The sequence below is a fragment of the Physella acuta genome, unplaced genomic scaffold, assembly GCF_028476545.2.
Source record: "Physella acuta isolate Inbredline_101_S28 unplaced genomic scaffold, ASM2847654v3 ptg000397l, whole genome shotgun sequence".
Taxonomy (NCBI): domain Eukaryota; kingdom Metazoa; phylum Mollusca; class Gastropoda; family Physidae; genus Physella; species Physella acuta.
This window is the reverse complement of record NW_026731916.1, coordinates 442,059-465,693: the sequence shown is the minus strand read 5'-3', so window position 1 is coordinate 465,693 and position 23,635 is coordinate 442,059. Positions and strand designations below refer to the sequence as shown.

Sequence of the window (23,635 nt, the reverse complement as noted above, 5' to 3'; positions counted from 1 at the left end):
ACCCGGAATTTTTATGGCCTATGTTCATCCTCGTAACTTGCTTAACATAATTGCTTTGGAACTAGTCCTCGATATTGCTTCGTTGAGGAGGAGATACGACTTAAAGCTGCGGACACACATCCATTCATTCATACATTCATACATTCATACATCCAGAAATGACGGGTTAATAAACGCGATTCTCCAGAATGGAAATTGCGCTAAAAAATACATATGGGATGTTTCAGACACAATCAATATAAGAAGTTTTTAGTCATACGATTTAGACAAAATAGATAATTTCGGGAAAACCCGAGACTACCGAACTTACGTGGTACTAATAATAGCCCTTCGCGCCGGATCGCCATTTTATATCAACATAGACCCACAGGAAATGTTGCTTAATGTATGTAATTTTTATATCTCTATCTAGTTCTATTGATTTAATTTGATTCGATTAAAAAATTACCTCTTAACTTTAAATTAAGTATGTCATATTTAATTTGATAAATTGAAATATTATTCTTTGATTCATTCTTAATAAATTAAATCAAACAAAATTTATCCTTCACTAAAAAAAAAAATAAAGTACGTAGTTAAAGGTTAATACTTTAACGTTGCCTTTATATTTAGCTAGCAGTTGCCTGTAGTCATCTAAACGGCTGTTTGAAGTGACTAGGTGTCGGGTGAGTGGCTAATGATTTTTGAGACACTGAACAATGTAATTCGTCCATGATGAATCTTTTTTCGCAAAAGGAAATGTAGTTTCTATGGGGGGGGGGGGGGGGGAAATTAAGAGTGCGTATTTAATAAGGGAGATAAGAACATTCTGACTCCATATAATAAATGACAGCTTTTTAATCACCAGAAACAATAACATCAGTAAATACATTATATATATTTATATAGTGTCGGGAGGATTGTATGCGTTATATATAATGACTACTTCTATTTCTAACACTCCAACTATAAACATGTGATAAGAACGGGAACACGCTTACTTCCGACCACACTAATAATATCAACATGTTTGTGTTGATCATCTACTCTTTTATAGTGTATGGATTTTCACGATTTTCTACAGGAACATACAACAAATTATTGCTTCAGCAAATTATTATATATATAATTAACTTTCTTAACAACTACTACCACTAAACACACTAAAAATACACTAAAAATATACAACACACCTTATCTCTACAATAGCTAAAACCCCCAACTGTCTTCACTCCTTCGTCCTATGTCATCGGTAACATTGACGCGTCACACTCACGCTACAAATATTTTAACACGCGCACATACTCTCGAACTAAATCGTCTACTGTCAAAAAGGACTCAAATTTACACCGTCCTAATTGATTTCTACTAGTCAGTAGCGTAGCGAGGGGGGGGGGGGGGGGGCGGGGGGCGGGGGCCGGGGGGGACATATGTCCCCGGGCGCCGACCTTATGGGGGTGCCAAATTGAAAGTTTGAGGGGGGGGGGGGGTGCAAATGAAAAGTTCGAGGGGGGGGGGGTGCAAATCGAAAGTTTGAGGGGGGGGGGGGGTGCAAATGAAAAGTTCGAGGGGGGGAGGGTGCAAATCGAAAATTTGCTCCCAAGGGGGTGCCAAATTGAAAGTATGTCCCCGGGCGCCGGGAAGGGTCGCTACGCCTCTGCTACTAGTCAAGTCTTATTTCTATCTGTCTACGCTATGACGTACAAGTATTAAATCATAGTAAAGTCGATCTGAAGTAAGTTATTGTTAAATAATTCTAACATTGGTTCAAATACACACTTTGGTTTTTGTTTCTCCTTAGACATAGATCTAATATTTTTGAAACTAACGGAAATAATCAAATTGAATTTACCAAGAAAAAATGAAACATGTCTAGATCTACATATGAAACCTTTTCGAACACATAAAATACAATTACTTATTAATTATGTCGTAATGTTGCCAACTGATCAACAACGAGTGACCCCTACATAAACTCATTGATTCTATTGATCAGTTTTTCTGCAGTATGTAAAATATAATAAGATCTCTAGGTAGAAAGTCGCAGAAAATGGGACTATATAGATCTAGTATTTATGTATGTCAATGTGAACTATAGGGCCTATCCATATTTAAATAATATTTAAACTTTCTACTAATATTGAGATACACAGTATAGCTGAAATGTTGAAATTTAAACGAAATGTGATGTTTTTAAAATATGGCAATATGCAGATATTTAAGCTATTTAAAAAAAAATAAACACCGTAAAATAGCATAATTTCTCAAACTTAAGGCCTAAATGGCAAGTTAACAGCTAAATTATGATATCGATACTTCAAAAAGCATTTTTACAGCAGACGATAATTTGGCGTCATTTCATTAGCAAACTGTTAAGGTTAGCCTACACTAATGGACACGAGCGAGAAAACTCTCAAAGGTATTTGAGAGGTGTATAAATTAGTTTAAAAATCAGGCACGGCGTAGTTACAATTAATATGGTTATAAAATCCTGTCTGTCTGGTTTATTTCGGACTTTACTAAAGATTGGGTCTATTTGATGTTTTAAAAATTTTCGGTAACTAATTGAAAATTAAAAAACAAGCCAAAACAATTTGGTTTTCACGTGTAATGGAGACATAAACAAAGCCATCTTGCTCTCCAATAGGCTAGCATAAATTATAAGCAAAATACCGCACATGCGCCGTGCAGGTAAGTACTATTTTTAGTTACGTAGCTTAGCAGTAGCAGACGCGATAAACAATGATGGCGGCGAATGATGGTCTTGTTGTTGGTAAAAAAATTAGCCCTATTGAAGAACAGCCTTTATTGTTACTTGATTTTACTTATGTAAACATTATCCACTATTGTGATTTTTTAAACGATGTCCACTTCTGTAATAATAATTACAGAAAAGCCTTATGCAAAGGCCAAGAATTGTTTAAAGATAAATTTGTGTCTGGTTTGAAATTTAAAGAGAATGATGACTGCTTTGATATATTTTGTACGGTGAAAGCCGAGATGGCAAAGAAAAAATTCTATGAAGTTTCAACAGTGATTGAAAAGAATGGAAAAGTAAGTGGATTTATTTATTTTTTAATTGTATAGTTTATATTTAGATCTAGAAGAGGCGAACCTCAAAACTAGATCTAGAGCTAGAGTCTAGTTACTAGTAACTAGTTAGGCTTCTAGATCTACATCTAGAATTTACTAGAAATACTAGATTCTACTAATAAAATATAATAATGCCTTCAAATTATGCCTAAGAAGTGAGCATATTTATATTCATTGCATAGGCACTGATCAATAATTTTATATAAACTGATAATATATTTTACATAAACATTATCTAGATCTAGATCTATATTTATTCTATATGCCTATTACAACATTATTTAAGTTAGTAGATCTAAATTAGTAGTAGTTTAGTTGCAGACAAAGTGATTTTATAACATAAATTTAAATAGGCAAATATGTTGCAAGTGTTTGGACTAAACCAAAAACTTATGAATTCTCTACGTCTTAGCAAAATTGATTTTGATGCCTGATAATTAACAAGTTTACAATGCTCCAAATAATCCTCTTGCAGGTTCAGGCAAAATACACTAAGGTCACTAAGAGTACTTACTCATGAAAGTTAACAATGATTATTAATAACTTGTCATCTAAATATATAAATCAATTAAATTATTATTAAAAAATTGCATTTGATACAGTTGGTGAAAATATTTTATTTTTTTGGGAAATATTTTTAATTAATAAGATTTATTCTTTTTAAAACTTTGAAATTGCTTTTTGTGAGAAAACTTGAAGGCTATTGGGTTAAGAGTACAATATACAGAATCCTATCACATTTTTTGTCTATACTTACAACCATTCTTTAGATATAAACACACATGAGATTGAAGTGTCTTTAGTATATTATGTGTAGTTTGTAACTAGAAATATATGTTGAATGATTAATGTATACGCACTGTAAATAATTTTTATTTAATTGGTAAATATTTGACTGTATTTTTTGTTGAATTTTGTATTATAGTGAATAACATTTTATTATATCTTTATTATCAGATCAGTGACGGTGAATGTGAATGCCCAGGAGGTAAAAAGCCAGCATGCTGTAAACATCTTTTTGCTTTATTGGCTGCTGTTGAAGACTACTGTCGGAAAGAACTTTTTTCAGCGCCGACAGAAAAGCTACAAGTTTGGCATCAGCCAAAACCAGTACAAGTGTCTCCCCAGTTAACTGTCAGTTCTTTTACAACTGGGACTAAACAAAAATCGCATTTTGAACCAGCAAATCTAAATATTAATTTTAAGGCTTGTGATTTATTGCCACCAAATTTAGGAATTTTTCAAGCCCTGAATTTACATGAAAATATTGACTTTCTTGATAAATTTATGTATCCTAAAACTATACAACTGCCTTATGTTGAAAATGATGTATGTAGTAACAATGATTTTTCTAATGTTTCTTTGACACTTAGTCAAATATTATTCTATCATATGCATGTGCATCAAAATTTAAATTCTATACACAAACTAGAGTATAACACTATGTCACAAAATTGTGATTTATGGCATAGTGCCAGAAAAATAAGGATAACAGCTTTAAAAGCACACAACATTATACACAGACAAAACAATTTTAAAGATTTGGCTGTGAAATTTATTACAGATTCAAAAGTTAATTTAGATCATGTCTTGCCAATACGTTTAGGGAAGCAACGTGAACCAATGGTAAAAAATTTGATTAAAAATACTTTCAAACAATATTATTTTAGAAATACAGGCTTCATTATTCACCCAGTACACAATTTTATAGGAGCTTCACCAGATGGACTACTATATCATACAACAGAAATAATGTTAGTGGAGATAAAATGTATTTTCAACCCACAGAGATACTCTTTAGAAGAACTTTGCAGTAAAAGAAAACATTTTTTTTTAACTAATGACAGTGGCAACATACACTTAAATAAAACACATTCTTATTACACACAAATACAATTTCAAATGTTCTGTGCTAACATTCATTCATGTCAGTTTGTTGTATTTTATGATTTTAAAAAGTCTTTATTTTTTGAAAAAATTGAATATGATAAAGAATTTTGTGAATCAAATTTAAAATTACTGTCACATTTTTATTTTAATTTCTATTTGCCAGAATTAGATAATATTGAAAACTTGGCATAGATTACCACTGAATGTTTCATATTATGTTATGCATTTGAAACAAAATAAACTATTATGTTTTTCTATTTCTATCAATATTATATTATGATTCATTTAATTTAATAAATTTAACTTAAGAATAAAGTATTAAAATTAATCACTTTCAAAATGTTGGAGGAGAGAGGTGATAAAAGAAATATAATTAAAATGACTTCCAAGTTTCCACTAGACGAGGGAACAAAAGAAAGGAAGATTTTATAATTTACATTAAAAAAAAACAGTGTTGAATACAAATTAGTAAAATATAAATGAAAGAATCATAACAATTTTATACTAATTGACAAAATATGGGTTCAGTTTACAAATAAAACTGATATCTTTTCACTTTAATTCTACCTTAATTAAAGGATCTTGAAAATTTATTAAAAAACATACAACATAGTAAATATCATCTAACATTGGTAAATGAACATTTGAAATTTCTGATTTTAAAAACTTGAAATGTTTTATTCTACCTATGGCCCTTTCCACATGACATCTATTTTGTGAAATTTTTTTATTCTCACTTCTTTCAAAAATTTCAAAACGTTGTTTGTTTTTTAAAAAATAGGGGGTAAGAAGGGATACATTTTTTGAATCAAACAAATCTTTTAAAACAGTAAATCCTCTGTCAGCTAATACACAGTCTCCATCTTCTAAACCATTCAATAAACCTGATCTTGTGGTTATTTCCTTATCACTAATAGAACCATTAAATAGTTTTGAAATGAATGTGATTGCCCCACCCGGTGATATCCCAATGAGTGCCTTAACTGTATTATGGTTTTTATAAAAGCTAAAACTACTTTGTTGCTGTTTTGGATTTTTGGGTTGGTTAATTAAAAAATGACATGTATCAATAATGACTCTGCAGGCTGGAAAATATTCTACAAATGATGGGGGCATAAATGCATTTACTTGTTGTCGAGAGGGCCAGATATCTAAAGTTCTACATTTTGCACTAAGTGTTAATATAGTATGTCTAAATATAGAAGTAACAGAAGATGGGCTGATTTTGAATAATAACGCTATTAAATTATTAGAAATACCCTGTCTAAGTTTTATTAATGTAAGCAAAAACTGACTAGGGGCATTTAGTTTTGATTTTTTGAACAGTGAAATATCTAAACAAAAAAAATCAAATATTGCAGAAAACTGTAAACTATTAAAACCTGTCAAATTTTTGAAATATTTGTCACCTTTTTCCTTCAGGTATTCAACAGTTATTTGTGACGTTTTTAATCTATTATTTAAATTTTTATTTTTTATTTTACATTTATTTAATTCTTTTAAAACTTTTGATAAATATCTTCCAGTAGTTTCAGTTTGGGTTGCTTTGCTCCTGTCTGTTCCTACAACATCTGCATTGCATTCTGTTCCTATAATGTTTGTATTTGTATTAGCCAAGATGGATGAATTACTCTCATCATAACTGAAATATAATAAGTGAAAATGAAAAATGATTATTATTAAATTTTAATTATACATGAACACATGAATTTTAATATAAATTGTAACGAATTATCTACACATCAGATATAAATATTTGATGTCATATTGACTAACAGTAACTGGTTCAAAACGATATATTTATGATACATGCATTACTACACTTGTGTGCAGGTGCTTTTCTTAAAACCAAAATTATCAGAGTGTAGGCTAATACATAAAACATTAACTTACATACATTTATTCCTGCTGTTTATTCCTAGTGTGTTCACATTTGAACGAACAGTTGGTATGGCATCTTTTCTCAAAGTTCTTCTACCTACAAAATAAAAAAAAAAAACTATGTAGTTTAATATGATACAATGATAGATAACATTATTGTTAACCATATCTCTAAATGATTTTTAGACATCTACAAGTGTAATATGATTATTTAGACAATGGAATATACAATTATAGTTATACATCTTATTATTTTGATACTATCATCTTTAAATTACAGATTTTAAAAAGTTATTCATGTTAAATAAGTCCGATAATACATATTTTTTCACTTTTATTATTTATTGGCATATAAATGTTTGCTATTGCTGACAGTACCAAACATTAGGCCCCTTCTACTATACACTACAGCATTTGGCTGCTAGCCCATAGGTCTCGAGTTTGTGATCTCGGTTCAGGGTAGTGACTGAAGGACATCTCTGGGATTGGGTCCACCTAGCTGTGACGGTTACCTGACTTACGCTGGCGAAAGTAAAGGGGACTGGGCATAGTGCTGATTAACTGATTACATTATCTCTTCATATGCCGAGGTCAAGAAATATAGATCTACTAAGTGCTTTACTTTATCTGCCCAATGGATTGCTAGATCTAAATGGGAATATTTACTTTTTTTCATATGCATGTATGATGTACAGGGAGTTCCACATAGTCATGTTATGTAGATGGACTAAATAACTCACCCTTACATTTAACTCTACAGTGTGCAATGTACACTGTACATTCAAAACAGATGCAATATCACAGTATAGTAGTATAGACTAGTATAGAGTCTAGGTATTATTTGTTTAGTACGCCCTATACTATAGGTCACTGTGTATGGATAGGATCTAGATCAAGAATCTAGATCTGTATATTTAATTTTAATATAGACTCTATGTTACTTTTTTGTATTATAGGCATAGATCTAGCTATAAACACGAATAACTAAATATAAGTAAATAATTAATTAGTAGTCTAGTAGTGTAGTAGATCTAGATCTATATTTATATAGATCTAGTAAGTTATAGTGAATACTAAATATAATATAGTTATATGAGTAGATCTAGATCTATATGAATGACATTGTATCTGATTATTCTATCTAAATCTACTTCTAGTTAATTCTAGTATCTACTCTACTCTACAAGCTAGACACTAGATTCTAACTAGTTTTTAAATCTAGAGAGATCTAGATTCTAAATTAAATAATGCCATACCCGTTTTTGAAGTAAAACAGTTCTCCAAGAAATGTGCTGAGCACAAAAATGAGTTTTTTTTTGGTAAATATGAATTTCTTCTTATAAACTTTAGCCATAATTTTAATCTAGTCTAGTTGAATCTGTTGGCAAACGATGAAATGAAATGATATTTTCTTTACTTTCTAGATCTATGCTTTTTTTAGAGTTATTGTGACAGCCAGTTGCACAACAAAACTTTACCATTATTTAATTTTTTTTATTAGCTTATACTAATATTTGTAGAATAGATCTAGATTTCTAGATCTAGATCTAAATCTAGATCTAGACTTTAATATGGCTAAACCTAGTCGTTTCATAAATTTAGCAGACGAATATTTGACCCGGAAGTTTACATATTTTTAATTAAAAAAATGGCCAAGTTTGCCATGGGAATTATTTGTTTACTGAAACATATTCTCAAAGTAAACATTTTTTTTTCACGTTCTCTGAATTTGAAGATTTGATTTCATTAATTATTTTAAAATTAAATTTCCGATATTTTTTAAGGCTTAAGTTTAAATTTTTGTTCTTTTTTAAGGCCGCTATGAAGATTAAAAAAAATAAAAAAGTAATTTTTTTTTTTTCCCATGTCAACAACATTACGGAAGGAATCTCGTCAACTCGCTCGCCTCCATTACTAATTAGTAATTAGATATAGCAATAACATCTTAATTAATTAGATAATTAGATCTAGATCTAGATGTAAACTGTCAAACGATTAACAATCTACACTTTAATCTACATTTAAAGATTATAGTTAGGCCTATAGAGATTCAGATTCTAGACCTCTATGCCTCTAAGTAGGTACTAGGATTGGCCTCCCGATTCTCGCTGAGCGGCGTATTTTTTCTCCCGTTACCGAGCTGTTTGCGTGTTCGGCTACGCGAATTCGACGGTTTAGTAAATTTTTTTCCTCTCCGTTATTGAACGGTCAAATTTAATGTGGAAATTGTTTTTCTACTTAAAAATGGACTTTGCCTACCTTTTTGTCTTTTGTTTTTATTTTCATGGATTATTCAAAATGGAGTTTTTCATTGAAAATAAGGTAAGTTTGATTTATTTTTTAAAATTAACTACTGGACGCATGTCTTTTTTTATTGATTGCTAGAGTCCCTACACCATTTTCCTCTATCATACTGAAATTTGAAAGTGTTTGGATGCAGCTCATAGAAGTTATATGCTGCCCCGTTGGGTGTATGGTTTAGCGCTGTCTTGTGCTTACTTAGAAAGCGAAAGTAAAAAACCGGAAGGAGTCGGGTCTCTTTATTTCTTAATACTTTACGCTTACACGAGAGGGGTATGATTATGTGATGTGTAGGGTCTACTGTGTTGTGGATGGGGAGAGAGGGGTGGGGGGGGGGGGGCTTGACTAATTGTATGACGTCATACGGTGTTAAAGCTTAATCATGTTTAAAGACGGCCATTAACTAGGAAATTATTTATTAGATTGTGGGCAAGATATGCGTATCAACTTTGACTGTTTTTTTTTTTAATTTAATATTTGGAACATCCTAATTTGTTAACTTATTATTGTAGGTTTTTTTTATTAATATAGAATCTATATACAAATCGTATAGGCCCTAGCGTGTTTTATTTTTTTAACTGTGTTCACCGGGAAACAGTCAATGACCGTCCCATTTGACGTCACAGAATTACGGGTGAAAGTGAGGTCAAGTTTTGGCTTTTTTTTTATGTGCTACGTGCGTGAGGGTTGAGAAAATGTAACTTAGTAAACATCGGTGGGTGATACAACTTGGTGACGTCATTTATGGACAATTCTTTTTCCCCGCTGATAGGTACAAAGACTTTACTACATTTTTAAGTTTCTCACCACTTGTGTTTGAATGTAAACTTTGTAGCGCCGTGCAGTTTTGGTGTTATCACTGTAGCCTGGGCGGCAAAGCTGTTTTATCGTGAGCATTAATGACGCGAGCGCTTAGCCACGTGCCTTATTGATGAGCGGTTTTGTCGGGGATTTCAATGTCGGTTTTGTCGGGGATTTCAATGTCGGTTTTGTCGGGGATTTCAATGTCCGTTTTGTCGGGGATATCAAATGTCGGTTTTGTCGGGGATTTCAATGTCGGTTTTGTCGGGGATTTCGATGTCGGTTTTGTCGGGGATTTCAATGTCGGTTTTGTGGGGGATTTCAATGTCCGTTTTGTCGGGGATATCAAATGTCGGTTTTGTCGGGGATTTCGATGTCGGTTTTGTCGGGGATTTCGATGTCCGTTTTGTGGGGGATATCAATGTCGGTTTTGTCGGGGATTTCAATGTCCGTTTTGTGGGGGATTTCAATGTCCGTTTTGTCGGGGATTTCAATGTCGGTTTTGTCGGGGATTTCAATGTCCGTTTTGTGGGGGATTTCAATGTCCGTTTTGTGGGGTGATTTCAATGTCGGGAGTTTTGTCACATGGCATATGGACCGTAGCATTTTGTGGTGGGATATTTTTAAGGGAGCCTTATATCACAAGGCCATTTATTTTTAACGGGATCGATTTTTCAGGACCTTTGCCTTTAATATTGCCCTGTCGGGGTATTTTTTTATGTATGAGGATAATTTTAGCAAGCAATTTTTGTACTTACCTACATTTTTATTTTGCTTTACATATGTGTTTTTATTTGCTAGTTATATTTTATTTATTGTTATGGTAATGAAGTATGTTTTATATTCCAGACAGAGTATGCACTTCTAAAGCAGAGCAGAAACCATATGTAGAACTATATAAATTATAATAAAGAATAAAGTTCTTTGGTGTACTCCTATATATAAATTGTTCATCATTATTTTTTTTTAACTACAAGCATATTCATTGAGATTAAAATTAAAATAAATGAGGCCCAGCAAGGGACAGTATTTGAGCCAGCAGTGAAGAAAAAATTATTTCTTTTCAAAATGACAAATGTTCTTTAGAAATGCAAAATATCTTGGTATAAATCAGAAACATTATCATAAACAAAATTAAACTAAATCTTGATTTAAAAGTAGTGTGGTTATGACTATACCCAGCTGTCTTCAATTTCCATAGAATATCAGGTACTCATTACAGCTGGGTGGACTCGGGGATGTCCTATCAATCAGGGATCCGAACTTGAGGCTTAAGGTTAACATTTGGGCGTTCTATCATCTGACCATGTCATCCCTTCATTTAATTACAATCACTGAATCAGACTAAGGGTCTTATACAAACTTAAATGATTTGCCATCAATGTAACATCAACATATTTATTTTCACTTTTGGAACAATGAAAATGATAATCATTTACATAATTACAATGTGAGTTGTATCAATTCTTCAGCTCAATGAAAAGAAAACCATACCTTTATGATAATTGTTTAGTTAGTATTAATAGACACACTTTTAGAACTTCATTCAAGCAAGCTCAGTGCTTGATATTTTTAATAAATAGATAGAACTCACAATCAGATTGTGCTAAAAGTTTGGTTTTTTAAAAGGGGGGTACCTTCTTCAACCATATATTTCTGGAAAACAGATTGAGTCACAACCAGTATTTTGGTTATTTCTTTTGTTGTATAGAGTTATCTAAAGTTAAGCAAATTTTGGAACTTAAATGTTCAGTAGTTTAAATTTGCCATAATTTTGTATCTCACATAAACCAGACTTCGGTTTTGTAGAATCGCATGATTTATCAGCTTTGCATCATGATATACACAAATCTTTCATGCTATGATCAATATTTTGATATTATTCATTGACACACCCATAGTTACTCATTCTGAGTTATTTTGAGCTTAATATTTCTAATAGTTAAAATTTAAACTGAGGTTGTATGAAAGCACTGCGTGTTCAAAAATAGGGGGGTACCATGTTTAACTTTAGTTGTTCAAAAATTCTACCCATAAATATCTAATTTTTTGGTTTATTATGCTTCCATATATGATGAAAAAAGATACTGGAAAGTTTAAACAAATTCTACCATGTAGTTTACAGGCTATGATCATTTTAGTGCACACTAAAAAAATCTTTATCACAGAAATTTAAAAAATCCTATGTTAAAAAATGCACCTTTTTTAATAGGAAAAAAAATCATAACTTTTTAACCATTAGAGCTACATCAAAAAGGAAAACTGTTCTGTGATTCTAATTTTTTGCTCCTTTTACCTGCAGTCATTGTTTTGCAATCAAACCATTTTTGAAATTATATCCTAGTACCTACCTCTAAGACTCAGATCTAGATCTAGATCCAGATCTAGATCTAGATCTTGTTGGTCATCTGTGTGTGTTACTAGACACTAGAATACTAGATAGATGAGTCTAGATTTAGATCTAGATCTATGTCTAGATTAGATTTCTAGATCTAGATTAGATTCTATCTGGAGTATCTAGATCTATACTAGATTTAGAGATCTAGATCTAAGTCTAGATCTAGAATACTAGATTCTAGGGTAATCTATCGTTTTGGGTACGTAAAATCGCCCGCGGCTATTTATGTACGAAAACGTTACCTCATTGTCAAGGCTTTAATAGAAGTATATTGTCATACTTGTGTGTCAAATATTATAGATAAATGAATAATAAACCTAAATCAATGGCTAAATATATCGATACAGGCCAGAAATTAACTTTAAACAGCAGTGTCTGAGAGCAAGATTTGCTATATAAACAGCAGCCATTTGTAAAATAGAGTGGCTTCCCCCTGAATCTGGCGCTAAAAGCTTATAAAAATAAAACTTAGACAAGATGGCTGCTATATTAAATGAGCATGGTTGCATCTGTTGGAAACATCGCTAGTCTTCATTTATTACGGAAAAGTTTTAATTCAATTGTTTAAAAACAGGTACATAAATGAATCAAGGAAACATTTTTGAATTTTTTAAAACATAAATCTTCCTCAAAATGTGAAATAATTATTAAAATTTAAGGAGTCACCTGTTTTTCACATTACAAATCGCGGGCGATTTTACGTACCCAAAACGATAGATTACCATCTAGATATATCTAGATTTAGATCTAGATCTAGATTTCTAGTATCGAGTTGACAAGAATTCTAGACTCAAGCTACTAGTCTAAGCCTAAGCTAGGTCTAGATCTGTAGATCTAGATTTCAATCTGTTCTTAGTTTTTACTTGATCTCATCTAGATCTAGATTTAGATCTAGATATCTAGACTCTTAGATCTAGATCTAGATCTAAACTAGATTTATAATCTAAATCTTGGTAATCAAAATCTTACTAGAAATCTAGATCTACTAGATTCTAGACTAGTAGATAGATCTAGATCTAGAGATCCTAGATCTAGGCTAGACTACTCTAGACTCCTAGCCTAGAGTAATGATGTTATGTCTCTCTATGATTTCTAGTTTAAAGTTTAAACAAAACTTCTTTTAAAACTAGATCTAGATCTAGATCTAATCAACACTTGAGTCTAGGTTTAAAATCTAGAGACAACTAATGTAATGTAATAAACTGTATAGATCTAGACTAGTTTTAGAATAGATCTAGACTAGATTTAGCTAGACTAGATTTATATCTAGATCTAGATCTAATCATATTGCTCTCTAACTAGGCCTACTAGAATAAAGAATTTCGTTTTGAATGACTAAACTTAAAAACTTGAAACAATGTAACAAATCTAATTTTAATCTAGATTAATCGAGATCAGCATTCTATAAGAGAGTGCTTATTTGTAGTTTTACTTGTTTTGACTTCGATGCGGATTTGAACTCGAGACTTTTCGGTCAGCAGCCATTGATATATAATAGAATAACTACTTGTATAAGTAAAGGCTAAAGGGTGTTATATTTCTTATCACAATCTTAAGTTAATTATATGTCTTTATTTACTTAAGATACTTTTAAAGGGTTTAAAGGGTTCCTTAATTGTATGCTTTCAGGTGTTGAAGTTTTGTCGGCTGCTGTGTGTTCATATGCCATTCCTTCCTAGCAAGAAAAGAGGTTGTAATTAAGGACAACATTATAGTGATTGAGCTGTGTAAACATTGTAAGCCATTAATTCTTTGAATTATGATAAAAATGTTGATAAATGCTACATAATTCAATTTATTTTAATTTTTGGTGTTATATTTTAAATTTTAAACAAACGCAAGTATATAGCTTATTTGTTAACATAAATTTTATAACAAAATTAGCAACTCTTGTGATTTTCTTTTATCACCACAATCTTATTAATAATAATGTAAAATGTTTATTGTATTATCATTATGTAATATATATGTATTATAAAAAATATTATGTTAAACTTTTGTGTATTTTTCAGAGTATGATTACAAGGTTTCATAGCTTTCAGTTTGATCTAACATTTATCTGAGAACAGAAAGGTGTGTGTATTCAAGGTTCAAGCTAAATCATTTAAGAGTCTTCACATTGTAAGTATTGAAACTTACATTTTTTATTAGTTTTCTATTCCTATAGTCTAACTTTTTTTTCTGGAATTAGTACAACTCTTAAGATGTTTATATAATTTTTAAGATTATTGCTGGTATATAATGTTACTTATTTTATACTACAGCAGCATTGGCCATGGACAATTCCTACACAAAGGCAAATAGAGCACAGGAGTCATCAAGTTCAGGTAAGAAAAATGTTGATTGAAATTCACTTTAAAATGGTCAGATAATTTATTTTACAATTCTGAAATCATCTATGTTTTTGCTTATCAAGCTGTATAGTTAAAACATTTGTCTACTGTTAAAATAAATGTAATAATATTAATCATAGCTTTATTTAAAAACATTAACAGTAGGTACAGAGGACTTTTTTAACATAGGACGTTAAAAAAAATAACAACATATTAACTAATTACCAATGGGTTCTTACTTATTAAAGACATTAAAACATGTGTTACTGCAGACAGACATTTAATGTCTACATTATTTCAGTTGTGGCAAGCTGTGAAATTCAGAATAAGCATTTAAAAACTGACAAATCAGGTGTATTCCATCCAGGTAAGATATGCTAAGGCAAAAGGGAATTATAATGTAAACAATTTAATATAAGTGCTAGTTTAACATCTAGATAGCTTTAATAAAGTTTATTCCCATGATAGTTATATTAGCATTAAATCAAACATTTCATTTGCTAGAGAAATAATTTGTTGTTTGTTCCTGTAGGAAATCATGAAGCTGAGATGTGCTATGGAGGAGAAGCTGATCTACACAAACATGTTACTGGCTGTGAGAAGAATCCAGGTCACAAAGATTTTATACCTCTTAAAGATTTCAACGCAAGTTGTCTCCCCTCACGTTACCATGACGACGAGCTCATGTCTGAGACAATCAAAACATTGGCAGCCCTAACTGTCCAGGTAAAGACTAAATTCACCAGTCTAGAGAGACCAGAGTTTTACCCAGACACTCAAGTTCCATATCCATGTTATAATGACAGAGGACGTCACGTGATGAGGTTAGGGACGGGGAGGGTGGAGAGTGTGTACAAGTACACAGAGATTGACAAAACTTGTCATTGTGCCAAGTGTCGAGTCTCTGCCACACCCAGCAAATTGTGGGGGGTGGTTCGTGTGTTGACAGCCAGACACGTGGTGTTTGATGACAGTGAGGCGAGACAGACCAGTTGTGTTTTAGGTTTTGATGACAATAAAAGTCCAGTGGTCAGTCTTGATGGCTGGGAGGTGGACATGGGTGGGGCAGACATTGAGAGAGACTGGTGTAGGTTGATTTATGTGACATGTGACTTAGAGTTGCTTGATGAACTGGACAAGATGTGGCATCGCTTTAATGATCTATGTAGGGAAGTAAGGGGCGAATACGGTACATTTTATGTTGTGGACAAGTTGACCGTTATAGTGTCACATCCTCATGGCTGTCCTAAACAGGTCTCTGTAGGACAATGGACACACAGACATGAGAGGGATGACTGGACCAGGTACTGGTACACAACATGTACATGTCCTGGCTCCAGTGGAGCGCCTGTCTACAGGCTGGGATATGGCGGGTGGTGGTCGTATTACCATCCCCACAGTGGATCAAACTCTGAAGGAAATTATAGTGCGGAGTATTTGTTCTGATGTTACTGTTAGTTCTCTCCCCTTGTCTACACAATGTAAACAAACAAAATGGCGGAACCTTTCCCGTCTGTAAATTGTTTGTGTTAAGACCTGCATGTCTTGTAAACATTTTATTACATTTAAATGCTTAAAACAAATGTGTTAATTGATGTAAACCGTTTAATCGTATTTGTTTGCATGTACATTGATGGGTTGTAGAGTTTTTTTGTTTCAAATTTTGTAAATATTTTTCTTATAACTTTTGTCGGCAAATTGTTGTCCTATACCTATGCTGGGCTATACCTACCAAATGGCATAGTTATACTGGTTACATTTGTTTACAAAATTTTTACACTAAACGACATTAAATGGTAAAAGAAAATATTTTTCTACTGTTGTTATTTTAATCTTTTTGTCTGTTGATGTTTAAGTTGTTAAACAGCGCATGTTGTGGTGTCGATGTTCGCGCCAGATTGTCATGGGTTGTAAGTTAAAACTTTACAACAAAGTCCGTTTGTCTATGTCTAATACACAGGTAAGACTAATATAAATCAGATGATTAGAAAAAAATGTGGAATTCTAATCATTTAAAAATTATTTGACACATCACGTACTATATTTATATACTTCGCCGCGGCTAGACCTGCCCCAATAGAAATTTAAAGTGAAATGGTAGTTTGATGCTGTCATTGACTGACATTTGTGTAAACATTGTTGTCATTATAATTGTCTAGAAATCCTTTAACAATCATTGACTGTGATATTATAAAACAACGGCAATGATAGAACAACTAGTGTGACTTTAAAACATTGAATCAAAGTTTTTTCAATTACAACGCCTGCTTCCACCCCTTACCATGTTTAAACTGTAAAGCAACTGGAGAAATGGGACGACATGGTCGAGTAAAAGAGCAGACGCACTTTGTCCTCAAGGACACGAGTTTGATTCCCATGTTCGATTATCTTTCTTAATGCACAAATATGTGTAACTGAACATGTTTGGAGAAACATAATTCGGCTCGGTTTTCCGTGTGGGCTAAATGACGAAATAAGTCATGGGTATAACACCAACACATGAACTCTACTTTCTCTGCCGAATTGACCGTATGATATGCAAGTTAGCTTTACTTGAAAGTGGCTTCTCAATTTAAATATAATATGTAACTCAATGTTATACACAACTGTTACACCATTTTTACTTAGGTCCGAAAATCGATAAACTTTTATTTATAGCATGAAGATGAATTAGGGACAATATCGGTTTCGTGAGTTTACTCACTGTTATAGAAAGTTATTAAAACGATAAACAAATGTATGAAATAAATATTCTTGGACAAAGCTAAGCTATAAATAATGCGATCTCTAAATTGGAATAACTACTTTGTGGTCAAAGGGAAGTAACCATGAAATAAAGATTTAATGACAAGTATTTACACAGTTGTTTCCCTGGTTTATTAAATTTAGTTATGTTTACATTTTTGTTTAGCACAATAACAATCTCTCACCCAACAAACAGCTTGCAAAATACAAGTTTAAATTTTTTGAAATATAGTCCGCATTCTAGGATAAGCTTAAGTTAATTTTTTGCATCAAAATCGGTTGGTTGCCGTCTTTTCTTTAAAATCACTTTCCTATGTTTTAGCGTACATCAGTTCCTGAAATGTAAGCAGTTCCTTTGTTGTTAGGAGAAAAAAAAGTTTATAAAGAGAGCGAATTATATTGACACCAAGATACGTACAACACACTATTACCGTCACAGAGTATACTGTACATCAGTGGCGGAACTAGAAAAAATGGGCCACCCCGCAAAAATATTTTTTGGGCCCCCATCTATGTAAATGTATATATATATATATATATATATATATATATATATATATATATATATATATATATATATATATATATATATATATATATATATATATATATATATATATATATATATATGTATATATATATTTATATATATATGTATATATATATATATATATATATATGTATATATATATATATATATATATATATATATATATATATATATATATATATATATATATATATATATATATATATAAACATACAAACACAACACGAACATAGGATACTCATTTCTGGCCTGATCGGGTTTTGAAAAAAATATTCAATTAAATCTAATCACAACATGTCATGTGTATGAGCGCATTGGTCTTTTGAAAATCTTTGTTTTCATTTATGTTTGTCGTAAGACATCTAATCATTAAGTCGGACAAAAGTATATAAATCATGAAGCTTTGTATAAGTAATGGTGTCTCGTGTTATGTTTATAGTTATAATTTTTCGTATTTATTTTATTCTTTTTAACTACAATTCATTTTTATACTACAACATTCTTTCGTACTTGTTTTTACAAAAATAATAATTAAGATAAGTAATTGCTGTTTAATTAGATTATTTCAAATCTATTAAAAGGAGCTTATGAGAACCCCTATTTGACTATTTGAAAAAGGGAAATAATTTATGGAAGTGATTTGAACGTTTGCCTATCTTTCACACTACAGCTCATGAGTATATTTTTTTTTTATGCAACAGCATGTCTTAGCTACTTTATAACATCTCTACAGTATTCGATCTGTTATCTGTTTGCTATTTTACAAAACCACTATCAAGGTGCCAATGACGAAACTAATACATATATATATATATATATATATATATATATATATATATATATATATATATATATATATCAGCAAAGTGAATGGTTCAAGGTAAAAACAGGAGTCAGACAGGGCTGTGTCATCTCACCTGTCATCTTTTTGGTGGTTATAGACTGGATTATGAGAAGAGCCACTGAGGATAAGCCTAGAGGAATAGTTTGGGAACTTACCAACCACCTAGAGGACTGTGACTTTGCTGAGGACTTGGCTTTACTTTCACATGCCCAAAAAGACATCCAAGCAAAAACCACAAGAATAGAGCTAATTGCCAAAAGCGTTGGGCTAAAGATAAACTCCGGAAAAACCAAGTGCTCTCAAGACCTTTGCGAATGGAGCAGAGCTAGAAGAGGTCGAAGACTTTAAGTACCTCGGCAGCTATATATCAGCAAATGGTAGCATGGAGAAAGAAATTGCCACCAGAATAGCAATGGCAGCACAAGCTTTCAACATACTCGCTAAGATATGGAAATCATCCTCACTGCAGCAGAGAACTAAAATAAGGATCTATAAGTCTAATGTACGTTCTGTGCTCCTCTATGCTGCAGAGTCATGGAAACTAAACAAGAAAGGAGAGAGCCGACTCAGAGGCTTTGAAAGAAGATCCCTCCAACGCATCCTCAGGATAAAGTGGGACGACAAAGTCCCGAACAAAGAAATATGGCAAAGCACAGGTTTAAACGACATTGTCTCAGAGGTTCGAACGAGGAGATGGAGATGGCTGGGCCATGTCCTAGGTATGAGCAAAAAAAGACTCCCCAACATGGCGCTGAAGTGGAACCCACCCGGAAAGAGAAGTAGAGGAAGACCACTGGGAACATGGAGGAGGGAGATAGAAGAAGTACAGGCTACTGGCAAAACCTGGTATGAATTAAAGTGGCACGCCAAGAACAGGGTGGTATGGCGGAGATTTGTTGATGCCCTATACTCCACAGGGAGTGATGAGGATTAAGTAAGTAAGTAATATATATATATGTATATGTATATGTATATGTATATGTATATATATATATATATATATATATATATATATATATATATATATATATATATATATATATATATATATATATATATATATATACATATACATATATAACGCGCTATCATTCGTGTTTTCTAGAACAGTTGTTATTAAACGTTAACAATGTCGATACTTTATTTCTTGGATATTAGTTGTTGGAGCGCTAGTTTGTCAACACTACCACCGATACGAGCCAGCTTAGTTGTTGAGGCGCTATCTATTCGCTTCTTGTAAGGCTAAGAGCGGGAGGGGAAGTCTGAGAAAGGAACTTAAAAGGGACAACAAAGCACCGATGTGCTTTCATCCGTCAGTACCAAATTTGGGATGGTCTCAAAAAGTAGTCATAATATCTAGCGGTCTCTCGCGCAATTGATTTTTTTTCAAAAGAATTTTGTCGACAACAGCGTGTGTTTGGTTGTAGGAAAAAGAATATACAAGAGCGTGGGATGGTGTCTATAGAATAAAGATACTCCAACCGCAGCTACAGTATTCTTTTTTTTCAAAACAACCATCAATTCAAAAATGCAAGAAAATTAACTTTAACTATAAAAAAATGATTAAGGGCGGCTGTGGGCCCCCTAAACAGCGTGGGCCCCCCGCATTGCGGGGTCTGGCGGCACTGTAGTTCCGCCCCTGCTGTACATGGAACAGATGATGTAGAGTTCTTCAACAGCGACAGACAGTTGTAGATTTGTTTTATTGAACGTTTACGGCACAGCTGTGAAATATTGAAACGTTCTTGATGAAACAGTTTTTTGAGTATCAAAATGTGCCTGTCTAACTCAGATACAAGTGTGTGACCAGCAGTAGATTGGGCCATCCTTGTGTCACCAGCAGTAGATTAGGCCATCCTTGCGGTGTGTCACCAGCAGTAGATTGGGCCATCCTTGTGGTGTGTCACCAGCAGTAGATTCGGCCATCCTTGTGGTGAATCATATATGTGTAAAATTTCGTTTGCCAAAATAAAACGGTACTTACATTATCGTTATTTTAGAAATCTTAAATTGTTTAAATTACCCCATTCGATTATTTTAAAATTAAAATTTATTCAAGTATAAGATCTTAACCGGTAATATGAAATGTCTACATAAATGAAAATTTAGTTAAGATAATATAGTATTACCGAGGAAATAATGTAAAGTACCACTTAAATGTATAAGAAATCGATCAAAATTCATATGCCTGGAAGAAACTCTGAAAAAAGGATATGATTAAATCAACGTTTAAACAATACACCTATGTATCAAAACTTTGAGTGTTTTAAAGAAATCGATACCCGAATATTCAAGAATTATACATGATATAGGATTACCAAGAAAACAATGTAAAGTACCACTTAAATGTATAAGAAATCGATCAAAATTCATATGCCTGGAAGAAACTCTGAAAAAGGGGTAAGATTAATCAACGTTTAAACAATAAACATTAGTATCAAAACTTTGAGTGTTTTAAAGAAATCGATACCCGAATATTCAAGAAGTATACATATAATCACCGCAGCTAAAAAAATTAAAGTTAATTTTGACATTCTACAACTTTAAATGATTTCAGCCACTGTTCTTAGTTTTTTTGATTGGTCAGTCGTGTGGCCTTTTCTATGACATGATTAGTTGTAAACTGTCATCTGAAAGGTTATACTTGTTTACTTAATTCGTCTATTTTTAACACATCAGTTTATACACGAGTGTTCCATAATGATTAAACTATCTGTGACCAATAGCTATATATATATATATATATATATATATATATATATATATTATATATATATATAATTATAGTATATATATATATATATATATATATATATATATATATATATATATATATATATATATATATATATATATATATATATATATATATATATATATATATATATATATATTGAAAATCAAATTGTTTATTTCTATTGGGAATCTCTTTTTCTATTGCGGATGATATCATGACATCAGGACACAGTAATATACACACCACACAAAAAGGGTGGGTTGGGAAGGGCATTGATATACAATGTACATGTTGTTATTAGAGTATTCAAATTTACGCTTCTTCATCGTCTTTTCAATCTCCTTAAGCAATTTACACTGTCCTTATCTTCTGTTTGTTCTTTTTCCGTTTCGAATAAACTGACATTTTAAAAATATAAGAGATTTTTACAGAAATGTTATTTTTTTTACCCCAGAAGAATCCACTTCTGTAGCATTTTGTTAAGATCTTCTAACTGTGAATTGTTTTGATTGTTGTGTTCTGCTGTTCTCTTGTCCATATGGGATCTATCAATCAGCTCATCGATAAATTGACCCGTCCTCTTATCGATCATCTTATCGTAAGGTGCAGAGACCTGGGTAGTGACACAGTCACATGACACAGTCACATGACACAGTCACATGACACAGTCACATAACACAGTCACATGACACAGTCACATGACACAGTCACATGGCACAGTCACATAACACAGTCACATGACACAGTCACATAACACAGTCACATGACAAATTTGCATGACACAGTCACATGACACGGTCACATGACACAGTCACATGATACAGTCACATGACACAGTCACATGGCACAGTCACATGACACATGACACAGTCACATGGTACAGTCACATGGCACGGTCACATAACACAGTCACATGACACAGTCACATGATACAGTCACATGACATAGTCACATGACACAGTCACATGACACAGTCACATGACATAGTCACATGACACAGTCACATGACACAGTCACATGACACAGTCACATGACACAGTCACATGACACAGGAGATTATAATAGGAGTTTGGTAGGAGTAGTGACAGTGTTAGATCTGAGTTAAAACCTTCACAATTGCCATTAGGTCAAGTGATTGCTAAGTTCGGCAAGCTAGTCCTTAAGTTTATTGAGGTAGATCTGGTCGTATTTTTCAATTCTTTTGTGCGTGGCCCGAGAATTCTATCACAACTGTATTGAGCATAGTATAAACAGGGAAAGCTGCTTATATATATATATATATATATATATATATATATATATATATATATATATATATATATATATATATATATATATATAATGCTCTCTCTCTCTCGGGATGTCCAAACGAATTATGGGCTGGTCAAGGCTGCTATCCTAAAAGCCTATGAGCTAACTCCAGAGGCTTATCGGCAAAAGTTCCGGAAGCTCAGGAAACAGCCTAGTCTGTCTTATGTGGAGTATCTTTTTGAAAAAGAGAAAGTTTTCTCTAGGTGGCTCCAATCAGAAGATGTCAGAGATTTTGAACAGCTCAAATCTCTGGTCTTGAGAGAAGAATTCTTCAATTCACTCCCCGAAGAAGTTCGTCTACAAATCACAGATAATAGGATATCAGACATTAAGAATGCTGCAGAGTCGGCAGACACATATACTCTGGTCCACAAGAAACCACCAGTGTCCAGCAATTAACTCAACCCAGTACTCCCCCCTCGTTGGCAACAGTACTCCTGTTGGCCAATATCAGAAGTCTTCTCAGTCCATAGAAAAGACCAGATGCTCAGCCCGTCAACTAGCGGAATGCAGGTACTGCAAGAAGCCTAACCACTTCACGAAGCATTGTTATCTGCGGCGACGGCGAGACAACAGAGAGGTTGTGCGCACACCAACGCATAATGCTTTCGCCCCTGAAGCAGCAAGTTCACAGTTGAAATCTATTCATCGGGATGACACTATTCCTGTGTCCACAGGATAGGAATGAATCTTCTACTACCTACGTACAGTCATCGTTTGACTATCCACTCCACCGTCCAGTTACTTCAGAGGCAACCAATTTCGGGGTACC

At 32.7% G+C, this 23,635-nt stretch overlaps 3 protein-coding genes across 13 annotated transcripts in view; 2 read left to right on the top strand and 1 right to left on the bottom strand.

Annotated features, from left to right (window-relative positions):
* Positions 1–16,470, top strand: part of LOC131942246 (uncharacterized) — a 41,000-nt gene extending 24,530 nt beyond the window's left edge. For 3 of the 8 annotated variants that reach the window (XM_059302003.1, XM_059302001.1, XM_059302002.1), the window contains exon 6: positions 15,209–16,470. In XM_059302003.1, the coding sequence (XP_059157986.1) occupies positions 15,209–16,122 (914 nt within the window). In that variant the 3' untranslated portion in view covers positions 16,123–16,470. Of the gene's footprint in view, positions 1–332; positions 386–612; positions 666–8,145; positions 8,163–13,972; positions 14,080–14,355; positions 14,465–14,607; positions 14,671–14,977; positions 15,044–15,208 lie in introns of those variants that run through there. The other 5 variants (XM_059301995.1, XM_059301998.1, XM_059301996.1 and 2 more) reach the window with 5 other exon arrangements.
* The window catches only part of LOC131942242 (sodium- and chloride-dependent neutral and basic amino acid transporter B(0+)-like), a 298,846-nt gene that overhangs the window by 101,965 nt on the left and 173,246 nt on the right, over positions 1–23,635 (bottom strand). The window lies entirely within an intron of this gene.
* Positions 2,272–5,179, top strand: LOC131942244 (uncharacterized). The gene is made up of 2 exons (XM_059301993.1): positions 2,272–3,033; positions 4,030–5,179. Exons 1-2 carry the CDS (start codon positions 2,722–2,724, stop codon positions 5,152–5,154), a joined length of 1,437 nt encoding a protein of 478 aa, XP_059157976.1. The 5' UTR covers positions 2,272–2,721; the 3' UTR covers positions 5,155–5,179.

Excerpts from the sequence above, each read along its gene's own strand:
- LOC131942244 (XM_059301993.1), top strand. The coding sequence starts at position 2,722 with ATGATGGCGGCGAATGATGGTCTTGTTGTTGGTAAAAAAATTAGCCCT. Across the intron at positions 3,034-4,029 it reads TGATTGAAAAGAATGGAAAA|ATCAGTGACGGTGAATGTGA; the intron begins GTAAGTGGATTT and ends CTTTATTATCAG.